The sequence below is a fragment of the Lethenteron reissneri genome, chromosome 56 (genome assembly GCF_015708825.2).
Source record: "Lethenteron reissneri isolate LAM-NWPU_2019-01 chromosome 56, ASM1570882v1, whole genome shotgun sequence".
Taxonomy (NCBI): domain Eukaryota; kingdom Metazoa; phylum Chordata; class Hyperoartia; order Petromyzontiformes; family Petromyzontidae; genus Lethenteron; species Lethenteron reissneri.
This window is the reverse complement of record NC_083834.1, coordinates 2,633,140-2,659,407: the sequence shown is the minus strand read 5'-3', so window position 1 is coordinate 2,659,407 and position 26,268 is coordinate 2,633,140. Positions and strand designations below refer to the sequence as shown.

The window sequence follows — 26,268 nt, the reverse complement described above, 5'->3', positions numbered from 1 at the left end:
CTCGTTGGGCCAATAGGGCTCCCCAGACCCCAAGAGAGGGCCTGGGGGGATATTCCAGAGCCCCCTAGAGAGTTCTAGAAGGGAGGCATGGCTCGGGGCGGAGACACCCTGAAACGGGTATAAAAGCCGGACCTCTAGATGGGTCCAGCAGTCATCGTCAAGCTGAAGACTAAAGACCTGCTTAGGCTAGCACCCTGGGACCCGCAGATCCGATGTCCTTCTAAGGGCCGGGATCGAGTGGACCAGTGGTTGGACCCGAGGACCTTGGCTGGGTCGGGTCGGATAGCCTCCCCTAAGGCCCCTTAGCCAGAGGGCCGAGAGTACGTAGCCCAGTCGATAGGACACACTAGTCCGGAGGCTATACCTCTCTAGGTATCGGGTATTGGGGCCGCTACCCCTTTGTGTTAGGAATTGTTACCGTTGTTATTTGAATAAACGTGTTGCCTCTACAAGCCGTCTTTACTCTCCTTCAACCCACTACGCTAGTATAGCACACCGGTGTGTTGGAGAGCAAAGCCACAACCAGAAATCGGTTACAGATCCGGCATCAATCACTGGGCTCACTCCACCCGCCCGCTGACAACCGCCAAAAAATGAAAGACAAAGATCCCCTGTGTAGCCTCAACGGGCTGCCGGGGCAAGTGCTGTTAGCGTGCAGCACCTATGAAGGCCGGCACAGTGGCACACGAGGGGGCGGGCGGCCAGAAATCACGTCCGGCCGCCTTTGTCTCCCCAATGGTGATGTTTACACACCACACCAGGTACTCATTTGAGGCCGAGTCGACCTAGGGGGAGGCCCATGACCACTACAGATAATCGTCGCCGGTGTTGGCCGTGAGCAGGAATCGAACTCAGGTCACCCGGTTCATAGCGCAGTGCGCTAACCACTGCGCCACCGCTCCCCACGACCACCACCTGTGACAATGATCTGAACCGGTCCTGGGCCTTCCCTAGGTCGAGTCGGTCTCAAATGAGTACCTGGTGCGGTGTGTAAACATCGCCACTCGGGAGACAAAGGCGGCCGGGCGTAGTTGCTGGCCACCCACTCCCCCGTGTGCCATGTCAGCCTTCATAGTTACGGCTACACGGTGGCTAGGAGATGTTAACTACCTCGCCGGGTATACAGGAGGTTGTGGGTTCAATCCTGACCCTGACGCCTGCTGCTGTATATTTGGAGTTTGCGTGTCTCTCTCTCATCATCATCACGGTGGCTAGGAGATGTTAACTACCTCGCCTGGTATACAGGAGGCTGTGGGTTCGATCCCGACCCTGACGCCTGCTGCTGTATATTTGGAGTTTGCGTGTCTCTCTCCCCGTGGCCGCGTGTTCTTTTTCTCCGGGTCCTCCGGGTTTTCTCTCCAAATTTAGAATAGACATGCATATCAGAGTATTTGGGTGCTGCTATAAATTTCCACACGATGATGATGATGAGCCGCCGCTTAGTTGAGCTATCAATTGTGATGGTCAGGTCGCTTCTGAAACACGTTCCTTCGGAGTGGGCTGGTAGGAACTTGATTGGACGGCGCATTCGTGCGATCCGTGTCACACGGCGCAAGCCGCGTGTGGCGGTGCGTCACGTGGTGCTGAGCCCGCCCGAAGCACTCTATGAATTACAAATCGAGGGCGTGGCTATGCACGACAGACAGACAAATAATCCCTGGTGGGCAGTGTGGAAGCTGTTGTTCCTACCTGTAAAAGAGCTACATAGCTAAGTGGGGCATTACCTGGTAAAAACATTTTTATTGAGTTAGCATGCAAATGTTTACCTGGCAGCCCTTTGATTTGTGGAAAACCCATCACCGCCGCAGTCGCTGCCCACCACTTACATTAACATTGGCTGGTGACATTTGGGCTACGGTCATTTCAAACCTTTATAAACAGTTGTCTTTAGAAGCTAACCCCCCTTTTCCTGATGACGACTGCTTGTGTTGCGATCAAAACGTCGTAGTTTTTTGTTAATTTGTTATTTTCTTTGAACCTATCTACGTGACTTTACCGAAAGACCTAAAGCATATGAATTCCTGCAGTCACGGAAGCTTTAAGTCAAGTTTTTTGTGTAATTTCACTTAGAGTATTTTGCTGCTGTAAATTTCCACACGACGACAATGAACCACTTCGGTTAAACTATGTAAACAGAGGCACATAGCGGCTCAGTGGACCCTTACAGCTTGCCAAAACAACAATGTGACATCTTCTTGGTTCTTTCGGTAAAGTCACGTAGAAGGGAAGTAATAAAATAATAAAAATAAAACCTAAACAAAAAAATTCTCACAACGCAAGCAGCTGTCCTCAGGTGAAGAACAGGTCTGTCGGAAAGACAGCGTCTGAATGAAACACCACCAGGCTTGGAGCGTATATTTAAGCTGGGTTGGAGGAGGAAGAGTGTCTTGACAAAAGAATTTTCATATCAATGTGACAGTTTACGTTCTTAGTTCACTTGCTACCGAACAGCACGTGACCCCAACAGCCCGTTGAAGGCTACATTGGCGGGCGGGCGGGTGGGGGGTGGGAATTGTCATCTCTAATCGCAATTACCTCGACTTGCCCAAGGGCACCGCCGGTGGCTCGGTGTCGTTGCGCGCGCTAAGAGAGGTGGACGCCGCGACTTGTCGGACTTGGTCAGTGGAAGCCCTAGGAGCGAGAAAGCGAGTGCAGGAAGAAAAAAAACAAGCGAGAGACAGTTCAACGCACGGTCGTGGTGGCAGCGGTGGGGAGGGGTGGCAGGGCTTTCGAGACCGGCGTTGTCCACGCACCGCAGCCGGGTACTCATTTGAGGCCGAGTCGACCTAGGGGTAGACCCATGAGCGCTACAGGTGACCGTCACGGCGGTTGGTGGCCGTGAGCGGGAATAGAAATCGGTGCGCTAGCTGCTGCGCCACCGCACCCGCGACCACCACCACCAGTGACAATGATCAGATCCAGGCCTGGGCATCGTCTCGATCAGCTCGGCCTCAAATGAGTACCTGGTGCGGTGGTGGTAGTGGTAGTAGTGGTAGTGGCAGGGCTTTCGCAACCAATGTTGTCCATAATACAGGGGGGGGGGGATTTAGAGGTTATATTGCGTAAACATAAAAGTTTTGTCAATAAAGCGGCCACTACCACCACCCCAACACAGCCTAATCGTGAACAATTATAATCGGTGTTTTACCATTTCTGATGTTTAGACACCAAATAGAAACCTTCTGCCAGGAATCAAGTTACTCCATTAACCACACACGGTACTTGTGGTGACCATGCAAACAAACATGGCTCTGATTATACATGGGCGTTGTCTTTGAAACTGTTTGGCCTACACCAGAGACAGCAGCCTTCTTTAGGGCCTAGTGTCACTACCAGTGGCAGACCAGAGAATGGCAAAAAGCGAACAGCACAAAGACAATGCACGTGTATTGTTGCATGTATATCTCGGGGTGAGCAGCTATATCATGGGATCCATTTTTGCCAGTATCAAAGCATGAAACATTATGAATACAGGGTAAATCGTTTCGGTTGACAGGTATGTTGCATCTATTTATCGCTATTGGTCTCTATGTATATCTGTGCGTCTCCATCTATCTCTATGGGTCTCTGTGTATCTCTTTTGGTCTCTATGGGTCTCGATGGGTCTCCGTCTATATCATACCTGCTAACACCTTATCAGTGCCCTACCTTATTACAGACCAATTCAGACCTGATTCGTCACACCGTGTATCAACGTTCATCCGACAAAGTCCCATCACAGGGGAGAAACACAAACAAGTATAAAAAAAATGTGCCCGTATTGAAACGTCTCGACGCCGTATGGACCTGAAAACTCAATTTCCCCTGTGCTAGAATACGGAGTAAACCACGTGGGTTGACACGGTATGGTGTATCGAAGAGTGCCCCGTGTAAGTGTTGTCACGTGAGCCACAAAACTTTGCCCAATTAAGTTGACGACTTCTGCACCCACTGAGCACGTGCTGTCGGTGGAGTAAAACCCTCTCGGACTTTTACGATTCCGCGGCGAGGTTGCGGTGACATTTTGCCAAGCGATTGCAGCAGCAGCTTGGTTCAACACGTAGTAGGCTTTCGCAACCAATATCATCCATAATACAGATTTTTGGGGTTAGATTGTGTATATGCGTTGTTAAACCCGGCACCGCCCAGCACAGCCAGTTTGTCACGTAAACAGAACGTGGCCAATTCGTCACTGGTACAGCACTAGTGTATAGTGTAGTGTATAGTAGTGTAGTGTATAGTGTAGTATACTAGTCCAGCACTAACCGGTGTGTTGGAGAGCCACGCCACAACATTTACAATCTGAGTACGACGTTTCGCCAATAATTACAACCAGCTTCATCAGCCGACAGCCGGATTTGTGGCGAAATCAATTTCGGTCGTAAATTGAGTGGCTGTTTATTCTGCGATTCCTGCTTCAGTCCAGCCCAAGGGGCGCCCCACCCAGTGGCAGCTGCCCCCACGTGGCACGCGAGGTGTGTACGGCAGCACCGGGGCTTGCATGTGGGTTACGGGCTCGGGGCGCCAGAGGGCCACGGGCGTGCGCAGTAATGCAGAGACTCGCAGAGATGACACGCAGAGGATCGAACGGCCCCTCGCGTAGTCACACTGAGATGCATAGAGATGCATAGACTCACGCAGAGACCCACATAGAGACCCATAGACTCAGAGACCCACAGACCCTCACAGCGACCCACATAGAGACCCACATAGAGACCCATAGACTCACACAGAGACCCACAGACCCCCACAGCGACCCAAATAGAGACCAATAGACTCACGCAGAGACCCACATAGAGACCCATAGACTCACACAGAGACCCATAGACCCTCACAGCGACCCACGTAGAGACCCATAGACTCACACGGAGACCCACATAAAGACCCATAGACTCAGACAGAGACCCACATAGCGATACATAGACCCACACAACGACCCACATAGAGATTCATAGACTCACATAAAGACCCACATAGAGATCCATACACTCACACAGAGAACCACATAAAGACCCATAGACTCAGACAGAGACGCACATAAAGACCCATTGTCTCACACAGAGACCTACATAGAGACCCATAGACCCACACAAAGACCTACATAGAGACCCATAGACCCACACAGAGCCAACACAGAGACCCACATAGAGATCCACACAGAGACCCACATAGAGACCCACATAGAGACCCATAGACCCACACAGAGCCCACACAGAGACCGACATAGAAACCCATAGACCCACACAGAGCCCACACAGAGACCCCAATAGAGACCCACACAGAGAACCATAGACCCACACAGAGCCCACACAGAGACCCCGATAAAGACCGACATAGAAACCCATAGACCCACACAAAGACTCACATAGAGACTCATAGACCCACACAGAGCCCACACAGAGACCCACATAGAGACCCATAGACGCACACAGAGACCCACACAGAGACCCACACAGACACCCAGATAGAGACCCACATAGAGACCCATAGACCCACAGAGACCCACACAGAGGCCCAGATAGAGACCCATAGACGCACACAGAGACACACATAGAGACCCACATAAAGACCCATAGACCCACACATAGACCCACACAGAGCCACACGGAGACCCACATAGATACCCATAGACCTACACACAGACCAGAAACCCATAGGCTCACACAGAGACGCGCGACCACACACTCACACACAGACACACACACAGACACACACACAGACACACACACACGCACAGACACATACACACAGACACACACACACGCACAGACACATACACACAGACACACACGCACACACACAGACACACACACAGACACACACAGACACACACGCACAGACACACCGTGTTTGTTGACAGCTCTTGAAGTTGGAGCTTGGCCCCAAAACATCTGGGTGTCCACAACCACCGAACCGGTTTCCGACAACATAAAAACAAAACACAAAGACCCCGTATAGCCTGCAACAGATTGTTGGGGCAAGTGCTGTTAGCGAACACCTATGAAGGCCGGCACGGGACACGAGGGGGTGGGTGGCCAGCACCACGCCCGGCCGCCTTTGTCTCCCCCAGTGACGATGTTTACACACCACACCAGGTACTCATTTGAGGCCGAGTCGACCTTGGGGAGGCCCAGTACCGGTTCATGTAATCGTCACCGTTTTTGGCCGTGAGCGGGAATCGAACTCGGGTGGCCAGAGTTCGCAGTGTAGTGCTCTAACCGCTACACGACCGCTCCCAATCGAACCGGTTTCCGACACCACAGCAATGGCAACCCCTTATCAGTGCCTTTACCTTATTGCAAACAAACTCAGACCTTGATAACACTGGTCAACACACTTTTTCTGGCATAAGGTATTCCAATGGTTTAAAGGTAATTTCGGGGTGCTGATTACAAATCTGGCATCGGTTTTTGTCTATCACACCAGGTTTTTGAGATATCAAATATTTCATTTTCAATAAAACCTGCGAAAGAAAAATATAAAATAAATGTGGATATCTACATAAAATGATATTATAAACACACTATCCTAAAAATACAGCACCATATTTTAACACTAAAGCAGTCACTGACTCGCAACAACTTGCAATCATAAGTGACAGTAAATGTCGGGTAAAATCAATGAAAATGGGGTATGTCGATAGCATAAAAATGAGATGTGATAGAGCAAATCTGAGATCAGATTTGGATATCAGCACCCTGAAATTAGTCTAGAACAGCTGCAAAAGTCCAGGCCAGAAAAAAAAATGTGTTTTTTTTGTTGACCAGTGTAATTGATAATTGTTTTTTTACCCTTTTATCTGGCAACAAAACTGACATCTTTTTTTACAAGGAGTCATGTTTGCATAGACCACAATACCTGCAGTCATAATGCAAACAAAAAACATAACTCTGATAATGTATGCACCGTCCTTGAAGTTGATTGGTCCACACCCGAGACAGCTTTCTTTAGAGCCTAGTCTCACATGGTGTTGGACCAGATGACGCCAAAAGGCGCACAACTCAAAGACAATGCACCATCAGAGTATGAGAGCTCGGGCTGAAGCATTTACACCATTGGAACTCAGACCTTATTTATCACCCCGTGACTCTTATAAATCTCCACGTTCAGCGTACAAAGTCCAATGACGAGGGAGAAACACCAACGAATGGACACATTATAAGCACATTTTGCGAGTATTGAAATGACTGTACGCCGTATGGACCGGAAAATTCGATGATGATTGGTGGTGGTGGCGTTGACGATGATGTTTGTGTTGATGCGTAAATGGAACATACAGAGGAAGAGGAGGAAGGGGAGGAGGGGAGGATTCACGACTCCCGCTCCTGCTCGTCACGTCATGATCAATCAACTCTCCGTGTGAGGTCACGCCTGTTACTCGCCATCAGCGTCCGGCGTGTGCAGAGGAAACGATCCGTAGAGTCACACAGAGACCCGTAGACTCACTCGCACAGAGAACCGGAGACTCACTCACACAGAGACCCGTAGACGTGCTGACACAGAGATCTATAGACTCGCTCGCACAGAGACCCGTAGACTCACTCGCACGGAGACCCATAGACTCACTCACACAGAGACCCATAAACTTGCTTTCACAGAGACCCGTAGACTCACTCGCACAGAGACCCGTAGACTCACTCACATAGAGACCCGTAGACTCACTCACACAGAGAGCCATAGACTCACTCGCACAGAGACCCATAGACTCACTCACATAGAGACCCGTAGACTCACTCGCACAGAGACCCATAGACTCACTCACATAGAGACCCATAGACTCACTCACACAGAGACCCGTAGACTCACTCACATAGAGACCCGTAGACTCACTCACACAGAGAGCCATAGACTCACTCGCACAGAGACCCATAGACTCACTCACATAGAGACCCGTAGACTCACTCGCACAGAGACCCATAGACTCACTCACATAGAGACCCATAGACTCACTCACATAGAGACCCATAGACTCACTCATACAGAGACCCGTAGACTCATTCGCATAGAGACCCGTAGACTCACTCGCACAGAGACCCATAGACTCACTCGCACAGAGACCCGTAGACTCACTCGCACAGAGACCCATAGACTCACTCACATAGAGACCCGTAGACTCACTCACATAGAGACCCATAGACTCACTCATACAGAGACCCGTAGACTCACTCGCATAGAGACCTGTAGACTCACTCGCACAGAGACCCATAGACTCACTCACACAGAGAGCCATAGACTCACTCGCACAGAGACCCATAGACTCACTCGCACAGAGACCCATAGACTCACTCACATAGAGACCCGTAGACTCACTCACACAGAGACCCGTAGACTCGCTCGCATAGAGACCCGTAGACTCACTCGCACAGAGACCCGTAGACTCACTCGCACAGAGACCCGTAGACTCACTCGCATAGAGACCCGTAGACTCACTCGCATAGAGACCCGTAGACTCACTCGCATAGAGACCCGTAGACTCACTCGCATAGAGACCCGTAGACTCACTCGCATAAAGACCCGTAGACTCACTCGCATAGAGACCCGTAGACTCACTCGCATAGAGACCCGTAGACTCACTCGCATAGAGACCCGTAGACTCACTCGCACAGAGACCCGTAGACTCACTCACACAGAGACCCGTAGACTCACTCGCATAGAGACCCGTAGACTCACTCGCATAGAGACCCGTAGACTCACTCACATAGAGACCCGTAGACTCACTCGCACAGAGACCCGTAGACTCACTCGCATAGAGACCCATAGACTCACTCACACAGAGACCCATAGACTCACTCACACAGAGACCCATAGACTCGCTCACACAGAGACCCGTAAACTCACTCACACAGAGACCCATAGACTCACTCACACAGAGACCCATAGACTCACTCACACAGAGACCCGTAGACTCACTCACACAGAGACCCGTAGACTCACTCACACGGAGATCCGTAGATTCACTCGCACAGAGACCCATAGACTCACTCGCATAGAGACCCGTAGACTCACTCACACAGAGACCCGTAGACTCACTCACACAGAGACCCGTAGACTCACTCACACAGAGACCCGTAGACTCACTCGCATAGAGACCCGTAGACTCACTCACACAGAGACCCATAGACTCACTCACACAGAGACCCATAGACTCGCTCACACAGAGACCCGTAAACTCACTCACACAGAGACCATAGACTCACTCACACAGAGAACCATAGACTCACTCACACAGAGACCCGTAGACTCACTCACACAGAGACCCGTAGACTCACTCACACGGAGATCCGTAGATTCACTCGCACAGAGACCCATAGACTCACTCGCATAGAGACCCATAGACTCACTCACACAGAGACCCGTAGACTCACTCACACAGAGACCCGTAGACTCACTCACACAGAGACCCGTAGACTCACTCGCATAGAGACCCGTAGACTCACTCACACAGAGACCCATAGACTCACTCACACAGAGACTCATAGACTCGCTCACACAGAGACCCATAGACTCACTCGCACAGAGACCCATAGACTCACTCGCATAAAAACCCATAGACTCACTCGCATAGAGACCCGTAGACTCGCTCGCATAGAGACCCATAGACTCACTCACACAGAGACCCGTAGACTCACTCACACAGAGACCCATAGACTCACTCACACAGAGACCCATAGACTCACTCACACAGAGACCCGTAGACTCACTCACACAGAGACCCGTAGACTCACTCGCACAGAGACCCACAGACTCACTCGCACAGAGACCCGTAGACTCACTCACACAGAGACCCGTAGACTCACTCGCACAGAGACCCATAGACTCACTCGCACAGAGACCCATAGACTCACTCGCACAGAAACCCGTAGACTCACTCGCACAGAGACCCGTAGACTCACTCACACAGAGACCCGTACACTCACTCGCATAGAGACCCATAAACTCACTCACACAGAGACACATAGACTCACTCACACAGAGACCCATAGACTCACTCACACAGAGACCCATAGACTCGCTCACATAGAGACCCGTAGACTTACTCACACAGAGACCCATAGACTCACTCGCACAGAGACCCATAGACTCACTCGCATAGAGACCCGTAGACTCACTCGCATAGAGACCCGTAGACTCACTCGCATAAAGACCCGTAGACTCACTCGCATAGAGACCCGTAGACTCACTCGCATAGAGACCCGTAGACTCACTCGCATAGAGACCCGTAGACTCACTCGCACAGAGACCCGTAGACTCACTCACACAGAGACCCGTAGACTCACTCGCATAGAGACCCGTAGACTCACTCGCATAGAGACCCGTAGACTCACTCACATAGAGACCCGTAGACTCACTCGCACAGAGACCCGTAGACTCACTCGCATAGAGACCCATAGACTCACTCACACAGAGACCCATAGACTCACTCACACAGAGACCCATAGACTCGCTCACACAGAGACCCGTAAACTCACTCACACAGAGACCCATAGACTCACTCACACAGAGACCCATAGACTCACTCACACAGAGACCCGTAGACTCACTCACACAGAGACCCGTAGACTCACTCACACGGAGATCCGTAGATTCACTCGCACAGAGACCCATAGACTCACTCGCATAGAGACCCGTAGACTCACTCACACAGAGACCCGTAGACTCACTCACACAGAGACCCGTAGACTCACTCACACAGAGACCCGTAGACTCACTCGCATAGAGACCCGTAGACTCACTCACACAGAGACCCATAGACTCACTCACACAGAGACCCATAGACTCGCTCACACAGAGACCCGTAAACTCACTCACACAGAGACCCATAGACTCACTCACACAGAGACCCATAGACTCACTCACACAGAGACCCGTAGACTCACTCACACAGAGACCCGTAGACTCACTCACACGGAGATCCGTAGATTCACTCGCACAGAGACCCATAGACTCACTCGCATAGAGACCCATAGACTCACTCACACAGAGACCCGTAGACTCACTCACACAGAGACCCGTAGACTCACTCACACAGAGACCCGTAGACTCACTCGCATAGAGACCCGTAGACTCACTCACACAGAGACCCATAGACTCACTCACACAGAGACTCATAGACTCGCTCACACAGAGACCCATAGACTCACTCGCACAGAGACCCATAGACTCACTCGCATAAAAACCCATAGACTCACTCGCATAGAGACCCGTAGACTCGCTCGCATAGAGACCCATAGACTCACTCACACAGAGACCCGTAGACTCACTCACACAGAGACCCATAGACTCACTCACACAGAGACCCATAGACTCACTCACACAGAGACCCGTAGACTCACTCACACAGAGACCCGTAGACTCACTCGCACAGAGACCCACAGACTCACTCGCACAGAGACCCGTAGACTCACTCACACAGAGACCCGTAGACTCACTCGCACAGAGACCCATAGACTCACTCGCACAGAGACCCATAGACTCACTCGCACAGAAACCCGTAGACTCACTCGCACAGAGACCCGTAGACTCACTCACACAGAGACCCGTACACTCACTCGCATAGAGACCCATAAACTCACTCACACAGAGACACATAGACTCACTCACACAGAGACCCATAGACTCACTCACACAGAGACCCATAGACTCGCTCACATAGAGACCCGTAGACTTACTCACACAGAGACCCATAGACTCACTCGCACAGAGACCCATAGACTCACTCGCACAGAGACCCGTAGACTCGCTCACACAGAGACCCGTAGACTCACTCGCACAGATACCCGTAGACTCACTCACACAGAGACCCGTACACTCACTCGCATAGAGACCCATAAACTCACTCACACAGAGACACATAGACTCACTCGCACAGAGACCCATAGACTCACTCGCACAGAGACCCATAGACTCACTCGCACAGAGACCCGTAGACTCACTCACACAGAGACCCATAGACTCACTTATACAGAGACCCGTAGACTCACTCGCATAGAGACCCGTAGACTCACTCGCACAGAGACCCATAGACTCACTCGCACAGAGACCCATAAACTCACTCACACAGAGACCCATAGACTCACTCACACAGAGACACATAGACTCACTCGCATAGAGACCCGTAGACTCACTCGCACAGAGACCCATAGACTCACTCGCACAGAGACCCATAAACTCACTCACACAGAGACCCATAGACTCACTCACACAGAGACCCACGGACTCACTCGCATAGAGACCCGTAGACTCACTCGCATAGAGACCCATAGACTCACTCACACAGAGACCCATAGACTCACTCACACAGAGACCCATAGACTCACTCGCATAGAGACCCATTGACTCGCTCGCATAGAGACCCGTAAACTCACTCGCACAGAGACCCATAGACTCACTCACAGAGAGACCCATAGACTCACTCACACATAGACCCATAGACTCACTCGCATAGAGACCCATAGACTCACTCACACAGAGACCCGTAAACTCACTCGCACAGAGACACGTAGACTCACTCACATAGAGACCCGTAGACTCACTCACGCAGAGACCCACAGACTCACTCACACAGAGACCCGTAGAATTGCTCGCATAGAGACCCGTAAACTCACTCACACAGAGACCCGTAAACTCACTCACACAGAGACCCGTAGACTCACTCGCACAGAGACCCGTAGACTCACTCACACAGAGACCCGTAAACTCTCTCGCATAGAGACCCATAGACTCGCTCGCATAGAGACCCGTAGACTCGCTCACACAGAGAACCATAGACTCTCTCGCACAGCGCACCCATAGACTCACTCGCATAGAGACCCATAGACTCTCTCGCACAGCGCACCCATAGACTCCCACAGAGACCCATGTATTTACACAGAGATCCATAGACTCCCACAGAGACCCATAGATTAAAACTGAGACCTATAGACTCACAGACACCCGTGTACTCACATAGAGACACATAGACTCACATAGAGGCCCACATATCCACACTGAGACCCATAGACTCACAGATAGCCGTAGACTCACACTGAGTTCTATTGATTTAGATACAAAACGATACTCACAGAGATATCTATACAAAGGATGCATCGTTACAACAAAGATTCACCTATCCGCTCCTCCTGACGGAATTGTGTGACTTAAACTAAACCTGGTATACAGGAGGTCGTGGGTGCGATCCCAACCCTGACGCCTGCTGCTGTATATTTGGAGTTTGCGTGTCTCTCTTTCTCTCTCATCATCATCACGGTGGCTAGGAGATGTTAACTACCTCGCCTGGTTTACAGGAGGTCGTGGGCTCGATCCCGATCCCGACGCCTGCTGTTGTATATTTGGAGTTTGCGTGTCTCTCTCTCATCATCATCACGGTGGCTAGGAGATGTTAACTACCTCGCCTGGTACACAGGAGGTCGTGTGCTCGATCCCGACCATGACGCCTGCTGCTGTATATTTGGAGTTTGCGTGTCTCTCTCATCATCATCACGGTGGCTAGGAGATGTTAACTACCTCGCCTGGTGTACAGGAGGTCGTGGGTTTGATCCCGACCCTGACACCTGCTGCTGTATATTTGGAGTTTGCGTGTCTCTCTCATCATCATCACGGTGGCTAGGAGATGTTAACTACCTCGCCTGGTATACAGGAGGTCGTGGGCTCGATCCCGACCCTGACGCCCGCTGTTGTATATTTGGAGTTTGCGTGTCTCTCTCTCATCATCATCACGGTGGCTAGGAGATGTTAACTACCTCGCCTGGTATACAGGAGGTCGTGGGCTCGATCCCGACCCTGACGCCTGCTGCTGTATATTTGGAGTTTGCGTGTCTCTCTCTCATCATCATCACGGTGGCTAGGAGATGTTAACTACCTCGCCTGGTATACAGGAGGTCGTGGGCTCGATCCCGACGCCTGCTGTTGTATATTTGGAGTTTGCGTGTCTCTCTTTCTCTTTCCCCGTTATAGCGTGGATTTGTTTTCCGGGTTCTCCGTTCTTTTTGTTCCACTTGCACATTCAGAATGAACATCACGCGTTTAAGAGTGTTTGGCTGCTATAAAAATGCGCACGGCAATGAGCCACGTTGTTGAGTCATCAGTTGAAGGGCTACACAGCTCTCTAGAGAGTATCTCGTAAAAGTGCGACGTTGCAACTCTGTGGGCCCTTTACGTGGGGCAATGAAATGGTAAAAGTTACAGGTGGCTTCGGGGAGGAGGCGTTAAAAATAACGTAGAGCCACTGACGCAACCATCAACCACAACCCACCTACCACTCAACCACAACCCACCTACCACCATCCACCCACCCACCCACCTACCATCCACCACCCACCCACCATCCACCACCCACCTCTCATCCACCAACACGCCCACGACCAACCCACCCACCACCCACCCAACCACCACCCACTTACCAACCCATACACCATCCACCCCTCATTCACCACCCACCCACCAACACGCCCACCCCCACCCACCATCAACCCACCCACCGACCCCTAACCCACCCCCCATCCACCAACCCACCCCCCCTACCCACCCCCCATCCACCACCCACCCACCAACCCACCCACCACTAACCCACCCACCCACCCACCATCCCACCCACCACTAACCCACCCACCAACTCATCAATCCCCCCTTCTCACCACCCACCCCTAACCCATCCACCCCCCCCCCCATCCACCACCCATCACCAACCCACCCACCAACCCACCCACTATCCATCCACCAACGAACAAACGCACCCATCACCAACCCACCCACCAACCCACCCACCAACCCACCCACCCACCCACCACCAACCCACCCACCAACCCACCCACCCATCACCAACCCACCAACCCACCCACCCACCCACCCACCAACCCACCCACCCACCCACCCACCACCAACCCACCCACCGACCCATCCACCCACCCACCAACCCACCCACCCACCACCAACCCACCCACCCACCCACCAACCCACCCACCCACCACCAACCCACCGACCCATCCACCCACCCACCCACCCTCCCACCCACCAACCCACCCACCCACCCACCACCAACCCACCCACCGACCCATCCACCCACCCACCAACCCACCCACCCACCACCAACCCACCCACCCACCCACCAACCCACCCACCCACCACCAACCCACCGACCCATCCACCCACCCACCCACCCTCCCACCCACCAACCCACCCACCCACCAACCCACCCACCCACCACCAACCCACCCACCAACCCACCCACCCACCCATCACCAACCCACCAACCCACCCACCCACCCACCCACCAACCCACCCACCCACCCACCACCAACCCACCCACCGACCCATCCACCCACCCACCAACCCACCCACCCACCACCAACCCACCCACCCACCCACCCACCGACCCACCCACCCACCACCAACCCACCGACCCATCCACCCACCCACCCACCCTCCCACCCACCAACCCACCCACCCACCCACCACCAACCCACCCACCCACCACCAACCCACCCACCGACCCATCCACCGACCTACCCACCCACCCTCCCACCCACCCACCCACCACCAACCCACCCACCCACCACCAACCCACCCACCGACCCATCCACCGACCCACAAACCCACCCACCCACCCTCCCACCCACCCACCCACCCACCAACCCACGTCTCGAGTTTCCTGATCTCCCGGTCGCGCCCCGAAAGAATTCCACACAGTCGAGCTTAGCGCATCCTGCACCGCCCCGCAGCCTCTGACGTCACAGACGAACCCCCACCCCCCCCACCCCCGGGCGCTCCGGGCCCACCTGACCCACCCACCCACCCACGTCGCCACGCAAACCGAACCAAAACAAAAGATGTTCCTACGCGCAAGCCCAGCCATTGTAATCGCTCGCTCGCTCGATCGACGGCAACTTGCTGGCGGATAGGGCCTCTTCGCTTCTACGAGTGGAGAGGTTTTGCTTGGACTACCTCGTCCACGGCTGGTCAAGTTGAAACCAACAAATAAACTAAACTGTGAAGGTTTTAAATTTTGATTTAAAGCTTTCGTGACTGCAGGGATTCATATTCTTGGTTCTTTCGGTGACTTTACCGAAAGAACCAAGAATATGAGTATTTTTTTGTTTGGTTACCTACGAACTAGACTTTGTATTATATGAGGTGAAGCCCCCACTGTTAGGGGCCGCCCATACATGACGTCACGCACCTAGCGGGGGGGGGGGGGGAGTCAGATATTTGTGACGATGTGTGACGAGCGGGGGGGGGGGGGGGTTCAAAAATCGTCCGAAATCGTGTGACGTCATTTATGGACGGCCCCTAATGGTTATTTTTCAAAAGTGACATGGAGATCGCAAATTATAGCTTCAACCACGTGGGCGTGTCGTCATCATCATCATCACAGTGCGGTCACTTGCAGCAACAGCCAAAGACTCTGAACGCGTGACGTCGATTCTAAATTAGGAGGGGAAAAAACGGAGGTTCCGGAGAAGAATCCACGCGACCACTGAGAGAGAGAGAGAGACACGCAAACTTAAAATATACAGCAGCAGGCGTCAGGGTCGGGATCGAACCCAGGACCTCCTATACACCAAGCGAGGTAGTTAACATCTCCTAGCCACCGTGATGATGATGAGAGAGAGACACACAAACTCCAAATATACAGCAGCAGGCATCAGGGTCGGGATCGAACCCACGAATATCCTGTATACCAGGCGAGGTAGTTAACATCTCCTAGCCACCGTGATGATGATGAGAGAGAGAGACACGCAAACTCCAAATAAACAGCAGCAGCAGGAGTCAGGGTCGGGATCGAACCCACGACCTCCTGTATACCAGGCGAGGTAGTTAACATCTCCTAGCCACCGTGATGATGATGAGAGAGAGACACGCAAACTCCAAATATACAGCAGCAGGCATCAGGGTCGGGATCGAACCCACGAATATCCTGTATACCAGGCGAGGTAGTTAACATATCCTAGCCACCGTGATGATGATGAGAGAGAGAGACACGCAAACTCCAAATATACAGCAGCAGCAGGAGTCAGGGTCGGGATCGAACCCACGACCTCCTGTATACCAGGCGAGGTAGTTAACATCTCCTAGCCACTGTGATGATGATGCGAGAGAGAGACACGCAAACTCCAAATATACAGCAGCAGGCGTCAGGGTCGGGATCGAACCCACGACCTCCTGTATACCAGGCGAGGTAGTTAACATCTCCGAGCCACCGTGATGATGATGAGAGAGAGACATGCAAACGCCAAATATACAGCAGGCGTCAGGGTCGGGATCGAACCCACGACCTCCTGTATACCAGGCGAGGGAGTTAACATCTCCTAGCCACCGTGATGATGATGAGAGAGAGAGACACGCAAACTCCAAATATACAACAGCAGGCGTCAGGGTCGGGTTCGAACCCACGACCATTCTGTGTACCAGGCGAGGGAGTTAACATCTCCTAGCCACCGTGGATTGGGGAAATGGTGAGAGTTACCCACGTGTTTAACCCCACCGCGGCTACGCGACCAGTCAATTGCAAACGAACTGGTGGTGATGGAATCCGTGAACACTGCTGGGTGGACTGAGTTGGCGGCTGCGGCGGTGGTGAAGATTTAAGCCGCTTGGAATGCTGCTTCAGCTGGGTTGGCGAACTGGGTCCTGGGTCTTGTCCCAGGGTCTGGGTGTGTCTCTCCCGCTCAGCGGAATTCATAAATGGCCATGTCGGAGACATGAAGCCAGCATCGTTGAAATAATGGGGGTTTGAGCTCTGGGTCTGGGCGTCTCTCTCTCTAAAACATGGTTCATAATGGCCAAGTCAGAGACTCTGAACAAATACAGCTGAGATCTTTGCGGTTTGAGCCCTGGGTCTGGGTGTCTCTCTCTCTAATACACGGTTCATAATGGCCAAGTCAGAGACTCTGAACAAGCACAGCTGAGATCTTGGGGGGTTTGAGATCTGGGTCTGGGCGTCTCTCTCTCTAATACATGGTTCATAATGGCCATGTCAGATAGACTCTGAACAAGCACAGCTGAGATCTTGGGAGGTTTGAGATCTGGGTCTGGGTGGTTCTCTCTCTAATACACGGTTCATAATGGCCATGTCAGAGACTCTGAACAAGCACAGCTGAGATCTTGGGGGTTTGAGATCTGGGTCTGGGTGTCTCTCTCTCTAATGCACGGTTCATAATGGCCATGTCAGAGACTCTGAACCAGCACAGCTGAAATCTTGGGGGTTTGAGCCCTGGGTCTGGGCGTCTCTCTCTCTAATACACGGTTCATAATGGCCATGTCAGAGACTCTGAACAAGCACAGCTGAAATCTTGGGGGTTTGAGATCTGGGTCTGGGTGTCTCTCTCTCTAATACACGGTTCATAATGGCCATATCAGAGACTCTGAACAAACACAGCTGAAATCTTGGGGGTTTGAGCCCTGGGTCTGGGTGTCTCTCTCTCTAATACACGGTTCATAATGGCCATGTCAGAGACTCTGAACCAGCACAGCTGAAATCTTGTGGGTTTGAGCCCTGGGTCTGGGCGTCTCTCTCTCTCTAATGCACGGTTCATAATGGCCATGTCGGAGACTCTGAACAAGCACAGCTGAAATCTTGGGAGTTTGAGCCCTGGGTCTGGGTGTCTCTCCTGTCTCTCTCTGTCTCTCACACACAAACAGGGGGTCACATGATGGGCGTGTGGGAGACGGCAGTAATTCAATTCGGAATTTTAAAAGTGCTCGCGTAAAACGTCGCTGGCGCGCGTATTTGCGTGTGCCTGTGTGTGTGCGTGACTGCGTGTGTGTGTGTGCGGGTGACTGTGTGTGTGTGCATGTGTGTGTGCATGTGTATGTGCGTGTGTGTGTGCGTGTGACTGTTTGTGTGGTGTGTGCATTATGTGTGTTTGCGTGTCTGCGTGTGTGTGTGTGCGTTTGACTGTGTGTGGTGTGTGCATGTGTGTGTGCGTGTGCGTGTCTGCGTGTGTGTGTGTGCGTGTGACTGTGTGTGTGCGCGTGTGTGTGCATGTGTGTGCGTGTGTGTGCGTGTGTGTGTGCGTGTGACTGTGTGTGTGGTGTGTGCATTATGTGTGTTTGCGTGTCTGCGTGTGTGTGTGTGCGTTTGACTGTGTGTGGTGTGTGCATGTGTGTGTGCGTGTGCGTGTCTGCGTGTGTGTGTGTGCGTATGACTGTGTGCATGTGTGTGTGCGTGTGTGTGGGGAGCGGTAGTGTAGCGGTTAGCGCTCTTTGCTACGAACCTGGCGACCCGAGTTCAATCCCCGCTCACGGCCAATCCCGGTAACGATTATCTGAACCGGTACTGGGCCTCCCTTAGGTCGACCCAGCCTGAAATGAGTACCTGGTGCGGTGTGTAAAAACATCGCCACCGGGAAGACAAAGGCGGCCGGGCGCGGTATTGGCCACCCCACCCCCTCGTGTGCCTTGCCGGCCTTCGTAGGTGCTCGCGAACAGCACTTGCCCCAGAGGCCGTTGCAGGCTACACGGGGGACCTTTGTCTGTTGCCCTGTGGACTCACCCAGTGCTCTGGGGTTCACCATCGACCGCCGTCGCCTCGCCTCGCCTCCTCTCCTGCTGCGTGCGAGGGGAGAAACACACGGGGCACTGGGGTCAGCTGCTGAGTGCGGCGGTCGTGGGATTACACAGTCGTCGTCATCAACTAGCCAGGGTCAATCCACTGCTGGATTGAGGCCTCCTGCCCAAGCCTCCTTCACCTCCATCATCATCAACCAGCCAGGTTAAATCCATTGCTGGATGGAGGCTTCCTGCCCAAGCCTCCTTCACCTCCATCATCATCATCATCAACCAGCCAGGTTAAATCCACTGCTGGATTGAGGCCTCCTGCCCAAGCCTCCTCCATCTCCATTATCAACTAGTCAGGGTCAATCCATTTCCTTAAAACTGCATTAAACTTTAGTTTGTTGTCCTTCCCATGCACCTCTGAATGGGCGCTACAGCGCAAACAAGTTCAACGAACACACAAATCCCAGATTATACCGGAACATGTCTTCATCATGCAAATATATAGGGTTTTTGTTTGGAGAGGGGGTATTGGGTGGGAGGGGTGGCATTGAATCAGGGTAGTTGCACCGCAGTTTACTTTTTGTAGTTAAACAATCGCGAGCAAACAACAAAAATAGCGACGTGACAATTGGCGTCCGAGACGACAACTGTGAACGTCGATGAGCGTCGAGGGCGTCGTCCGAAATCGGAGTTCTCGACCACAGCCACCGCGGAGACGCACCCAGCCAGAGGCACCCGTGGAGGCCCCAACACACACACACACGTGGTGGTGATGGTGGTCACACCAACACACACACACACACGTGGTGGTGGTGGTGGTGGTCACACCAACACACACACACACACGTGGTGGTGGTGGTGGTGGTCACACCAACACACACACACACGTGGTGGTGGTGGTGGTCACACCAACACACACACACACACGTGGTGGTGGTGGTGGTGGTCACACCAACACACACACACACACACGTGGTGGTGATGGTCACCCCAACACACACACACGTGGTGGTGGTGGTCACACCAACACACACACACACACCTGGTGGTGGTGATGGTGGTCACACCAACACACACACACACGTGGTGGTGGTGGTGGTCACACCAACACACACACACACGTGGTGGTGGTGGTGGTCACACCAACACACACACACGTGGTGGTGGTGGTCACACCAACACACACACACGTGGTGGTGGTGGTCACCCCAACACACACACACGTGGTGGTGGTGGTGACACCAACACACACACACGTGGTGGTGGTGATGGTCACACCAACACACACACACACGTGGTGGTGGTGAACGACACTTTGACAGAGGGTTTGGCGAGATAACCCTCGATGATTCTGTGTGCGACGCGGTTCGCTACTCTTACCCCCACCCCCCCACCACCACCCTCCACCACCACCCACACCACCACCCCACCACCACCCACACAACACCCACACCACCACCCACACCACCACCCCACCACCCCACCACCACCCCCCCACCCCACCCCCCTACCACTACCACCCCCCCACCCTCACCCCCCCACCCCCACCCTCCCCCCCACCCTCCCCCCCCACCACTACCACCCACACCACCCCCCACCACCACCCTCCCACCACTACCACCCACAACACCACCCCACCACGCCCCCCCACCACCCCCCGCCCTAACCCTCCCCCCCACCACTACCACCCACACCACCCCCCACCACCCCCAACCCCCACCACTACGACCCCCCCACCCACCACCTCCCCCACACCCCTTGACCCCCCCCCCACCCCACCCCCCTACCACTACCACCCACACCACCCCCCACCCACCACTACCACCCACCTCACCCCCCCCACCACTACCACCTCCCCCACACCCCTTCACCACCCCCCCCACCCCCCTACCACTACCACCCACACCACCCCCCACCACCCCCCCACCCACCACTACCACCCACCTCACCCCCCCCACCACTACCACCTCCCCCACACCTTTTCACCCCCCCCCCCCGCCACGTTTCCCCCATCCGCTTTCGAGGCGCTCTCGTGCGCGCGACCCGAGTTGTCGAATGGCATCGGAGTCGTTCACGGTGACGCCACTTCGCCCGTAAACCCTGCAGAGGCTTGAGGGTGGGGAGGGGGTGGGGAGGGGGTGGGGGGCATGCCGAGGCTCTGCTGCGCTGTTCGTTCGACGCAACACACCCGTCCGCAATAAACCCCCCACCAACCCCCCCCCCCCAAACCCCCCCCCCCCCCCCAGGGATGACATCTCGACTTTTTTTAGCACTCACTCTGCCATGAGCTGGAAACTCGGCGTGCGTGGCTTTGCGAGCTGTCGACCAAGCGCAGGCTGTCGTGAGCTCACTCGGCGCTCGAAAAAAATTACAAAAAGACAAAGACACCCCCCCCCCGTATTGCCTTTAACAGACTGTTGGGGCAAGTGCTGTAAGAGAGCACTTTCGAAGGCCGGAACGGCACACGAGGGGGTGGGTGGCCGACACCGCGCACCGCGGCCTTTGTCTCCCCAAGTGCCGATGTTATTCACCGCACCAGGTACCCATTTGTGGCTGAGTCGACCGAGGGGAGGTCCAGGACCGGTTCAGATAATCGTCACCGGTGTTGGCCGTGAGCGGGAATCGAACTCGAGTCGCCGGGTTCGTAGCGCAGCGCGATAACTGCTACACGACAGCTCCCCACTCACTCACACACTCACTCGCTCACTCACTCAATTACTGCCTCACACACTCACTCACATGGTCACACGCTCACTCACATGCTCACTCGCTCCCTTGCACACTCACTCACACACTCACTCGCAAATTCACACACTCACTCACTCCCACACTCACTAGCTCGCACATTCACACACTCACTCGCACATTCACACACTCACTCATTCACGTGCTCACTCACTCACGCACTCGCCCGCACACTCACACACTCACTCGCTCGCTCGCACACTCACTCACATACTCACTCGCTCGGACATTCACACACTCCCTCAGTCGCTCGCTCGCATACTCACTCGCTCGCACACTCACTCACTCGCACACTCACGCACTCACATACCCACTTACTCGGATACTCACACGCTCACTCACCCGCTCGCGCACTCACTCGCACACTCACGCACTCACATACCCACTTACTCGCGCACTCACACGCTTCACTCACGTGCTCACTCATTCACTCGCAAAACTTGTGGGAAGTGGCTGGGGGTGGGCTAGTGGACGAACCTGGTGGTGCTGGAAGACGTCACGTGGCATGCTGGAAAGCGCTCTGCAATGACAAAGCAAACCAGAGCGCCGTTAGTCCCCTGAGTGTCGTTAGTTCCCCCGACAGACTTAAATGACGCTAACAACTCCAACAACCAAAGGCAAAATGTGTTGTTCCATAGTGGCAATCGCCCAATCAACCACCAACTCACCAACCAACTCACCCACTCATCCACTTACTTTATCACGCACTCACCCACTCACTCACCCACCCACCCACTCACCAACCCACTTACCCACCCACCCACTGCTCACTTTCTCATGTACTCACCCACTCACTCACCCACCCACCAACTCACCAACCCACCAACCCACTCACCCATCCACTCACTTTCTCACTCACTCACCCAACAACCAACCAACCAACCAACCCACTCACCCACCCACCTGCTCACTTTCTCATGCACTCACCCACTCACTCACTCACCCACCCACAAACTCACCAACCCACTCACCCACCCACTCACTTTCTCATCCGCTCACTCACTCACCCACCCACCAACCCACCAACCCACCAACCCACTCACCCACTCATCCACTCACTTTCTCACGCACTCACCTACTCACTCACTCACCCACCAACTCCCCAACCCATTTACCCACCCACCCACCTGCTCACTTTCTCATGCACTCACCCATTCACTAACCCACCCACCAACTCACTAACCCACTCACCCACCCACTCACTTTCTCATCCACTCACTCACCCACCCACCAACCCACCAACCCACTCACCCACTCATCCACTCACTTTCTCACGCACTCACCTACTCACGCACTCACCCAACCACCAACTCCCCAACCCACTTACCCACCCACCCACTGCACACTTTCTCATGTACTCACCCATTCACTCACCCACCCACCAACCCACTAACCCACTCACCCACCCACTCACTTTCTCATCCACTCACTCACCCACCCACCCACCAACTCACCAACCCACTCACCCATCCACTCACTTTCTCACGCACTCACCCACCAACCAACCAACCCACTCACCCACCCACCTACTCACTTTCTCATGCACTCACCCAGCCACTCACTCACCCACCCACCAACCCACTCACTTTCTCATCCACTCACTCACCCACTCACCCACCAACCCACCAACCCACTCACCCACCTGCTCACTTTCTCATGCACTCACCCACTCACTCACTCACTCACCCACCCACCCACCCACCAACTCACCAACCCACCCACCCACTCACTCACTTTCTCACGCGCTCACCCAGTCATTAACCCACCCACCCACCCACTCACCCACCCACTCACCCACCCACTCACCCACCCCCCCACCCACCCACCAACCCACCCACCCACTCACCCACTCACTCACTCACCCACCCACTAACTCACCAACCCACCCACTCACCCACTCACTCACTCACCCACCAACTCACCAACCCACCCACCCACTCACTCACTTTCTCACGCGCTCACCCAGTCACTAACCCACCCACCCACCCACTCACCCACCCACCCACCCACTCACCAACCCACCCCCCACCCACCCACCAACCTACCCACCCATTCACCCACTCACTCACTCACTCACCCACCCACCAACTCACCAATCCAACCACTCACTCACTCACCCACCCACCAACTCACCAACCCACCCACTCACTCACTTTCTCACGCGCTCACCCAGCCTCTAACCCACCCACTCACCCACCCACTCACCCACCCCCCCACCCACCCACCAACCCACCCACCCACTCACTCACTCACCCCCCCACCAACTCACCAACCCACCCACCCACTCACTCACTCACCCACCCACTAACTCACCAACCCACCCACCCACTCACTCACTTTCTCACGCGCTCACGCAGTCACTAACCCACCCACCACCAACCCACTCACCCACCCACCCACTCGATTTCCTAACCAAATTACCTGTGCGCAGACGACGACGCGTTCAGACGCCCACCCCACCCCACAGCGATGCGATTGACATTTTAACAGAACACAAACAGATTTCGCAAATCGAATTTTTACTACCCTCCACGCACGCACCCATAAAGATAAAGACCCCCCGCCACAGGTGTAGCTTTGAGAGACGTATTGGGGCAAGTGCTGTGAGTAGCAGCAGCACCCGATGAAGGCCGGCAAACTGTGGCACACGAAGGGGTTTCGATCCCGACCCTGACGCCTGCTGCTGTATATTTGGAGTTTGCGTGTTTCTCTCTCTCATCATCATCACCACGGTGACTAGGAGATGTTAACGACCTCGCCTGGCTTGCAGGAGGTCGTGGGTTCGATCCCGACCCTAACGCCTGATGCTGTATATTTGGAGTTTGCGTGTCTCTCTCTCTCATCATCATCACGGTGGCTAGGAGATGTTAACTACCTCGCCTGGTAAACATGAGGTCGTGGGTTCGATCCCGACCCTAACGCCTGCTGCTGTATATTTAAGAATGTACGTGTCTCTCTCCCCTTGGTCGCGTGAAATTTTCTCCGGGTCCTCCGATTTATCCTTCTACATTTAGTATCAACGTCACGTGTTTGAAGTATGCGGCTGATAGAAATGGCCACACGATAATCCCATTTCGTCGAGCTCTTATTTGTCATAGCCAGGTCGCTTTTGCAAAAGAGTTACAGAGCTCAGTGGCCTTTACCTGGTTAGAATAATATCTAAGTTTAGTTTATAGGTTGTGAGCAGACGGTCTGGACCCCAAAAACACGAAGAATAACCCAGAACTTTGGCCTATTGATGATATCATAGGCCTTCGCCAGGTCAACAAATCCACGATGGAAGGCCTTTTGGAATGCCCTACACCTCTGCTGTAACATGCGAACAGATGAATTGCTGTGCGTGCAAAACCATCCTGGTCGAAACCACAGTGGTTTCACTCACTCACTCACTCACCCAATCACTCACTCACCCAATCACTCACTCACCATATTAGCAGGGTTGTCTACGTACGTTGTGAAAGAAGTTAAACATACATATGTATGATACAAGAGCCTGCATGCGGCGTGAGGGGACTAGTGGCCACGGGAGGTAATGACAGGGGAGTCAGCCTGCAGTGTTAATGGACTAGTGGCCACGGGAGGTAATGGCAGGGGAGTCAGCCTGCAGTGTTAATGGACTAGTGGCCACGGGAGGTAATGGCAGGGGAGTCAGCCTGCAGTGTTAATGGACTAGTAGCCACGGGAGGTAATGGCAGGGGAGTCAGCCTGCAGTGTTAATGGACTAGTGGCCACGGGAGGTAATGGCAGGGGAGTCAGCCTGCAGTCTAAATGCACTAGTAGCCACGGGAGGTAATGGCAGGGGAGTCAGCCTGCAGTGTGAATGGACTAGTGGCCACGAGAGGTAATGGCAGGGGAGTCAGCCTGCAGTCTAAATGCACTAGAAGCCACGGGAGGTAATGGCAGGGGAGTCAGCCTGCAGTGCGAATGGACTAGTGGCCACGGGAGGTAATGACACGGGAGTCAGCCTGCAGTCCAAATGCACTAGTAGCCACGGGAGGTAATGACAGGGGTAACAGCTGTGAGTGCGAATGGACTGGCAGCCACAGGAGG

General features: G+C 53.7%; 1 protein-coding gene across 2 annotated transcripts in view; it reads right to left on the bottom strand.

The window, feature by feature from the left end:
• Positions 1-26,268, bottom strand: part of LOC133356968 (alpha-N-acetylneuraminide alpha-2,8-sialyltransferase-like) — a 79,439-nt gene that overhangs the window by 33,778 nt on the left and 19,393 nt on the right. Inside the window, exons 2-4 of one of the 2 annotated variants that reach the window (XM_061574695.1) lie at positions 22,696-22,738; positions 19,469-19,524; positions 2,536-2,631 (exon numbers count right to left, since the gene is read on the bottom strand). In XM_061574695.1, the coding sequence (XP_061430679.1) occupies positions 2,536-2,631; positions 19,469-19,524; positions 22,696-22,738 (195 nt within the window). The remainder of the gene's footprint in view (positions 1-2,535; positions 2,632-19,468; positions 19,525-22,695; positions 22,739-26,268) is intronic. The other variant, XM_061574696.1, reaches the window with a different exon arrangement.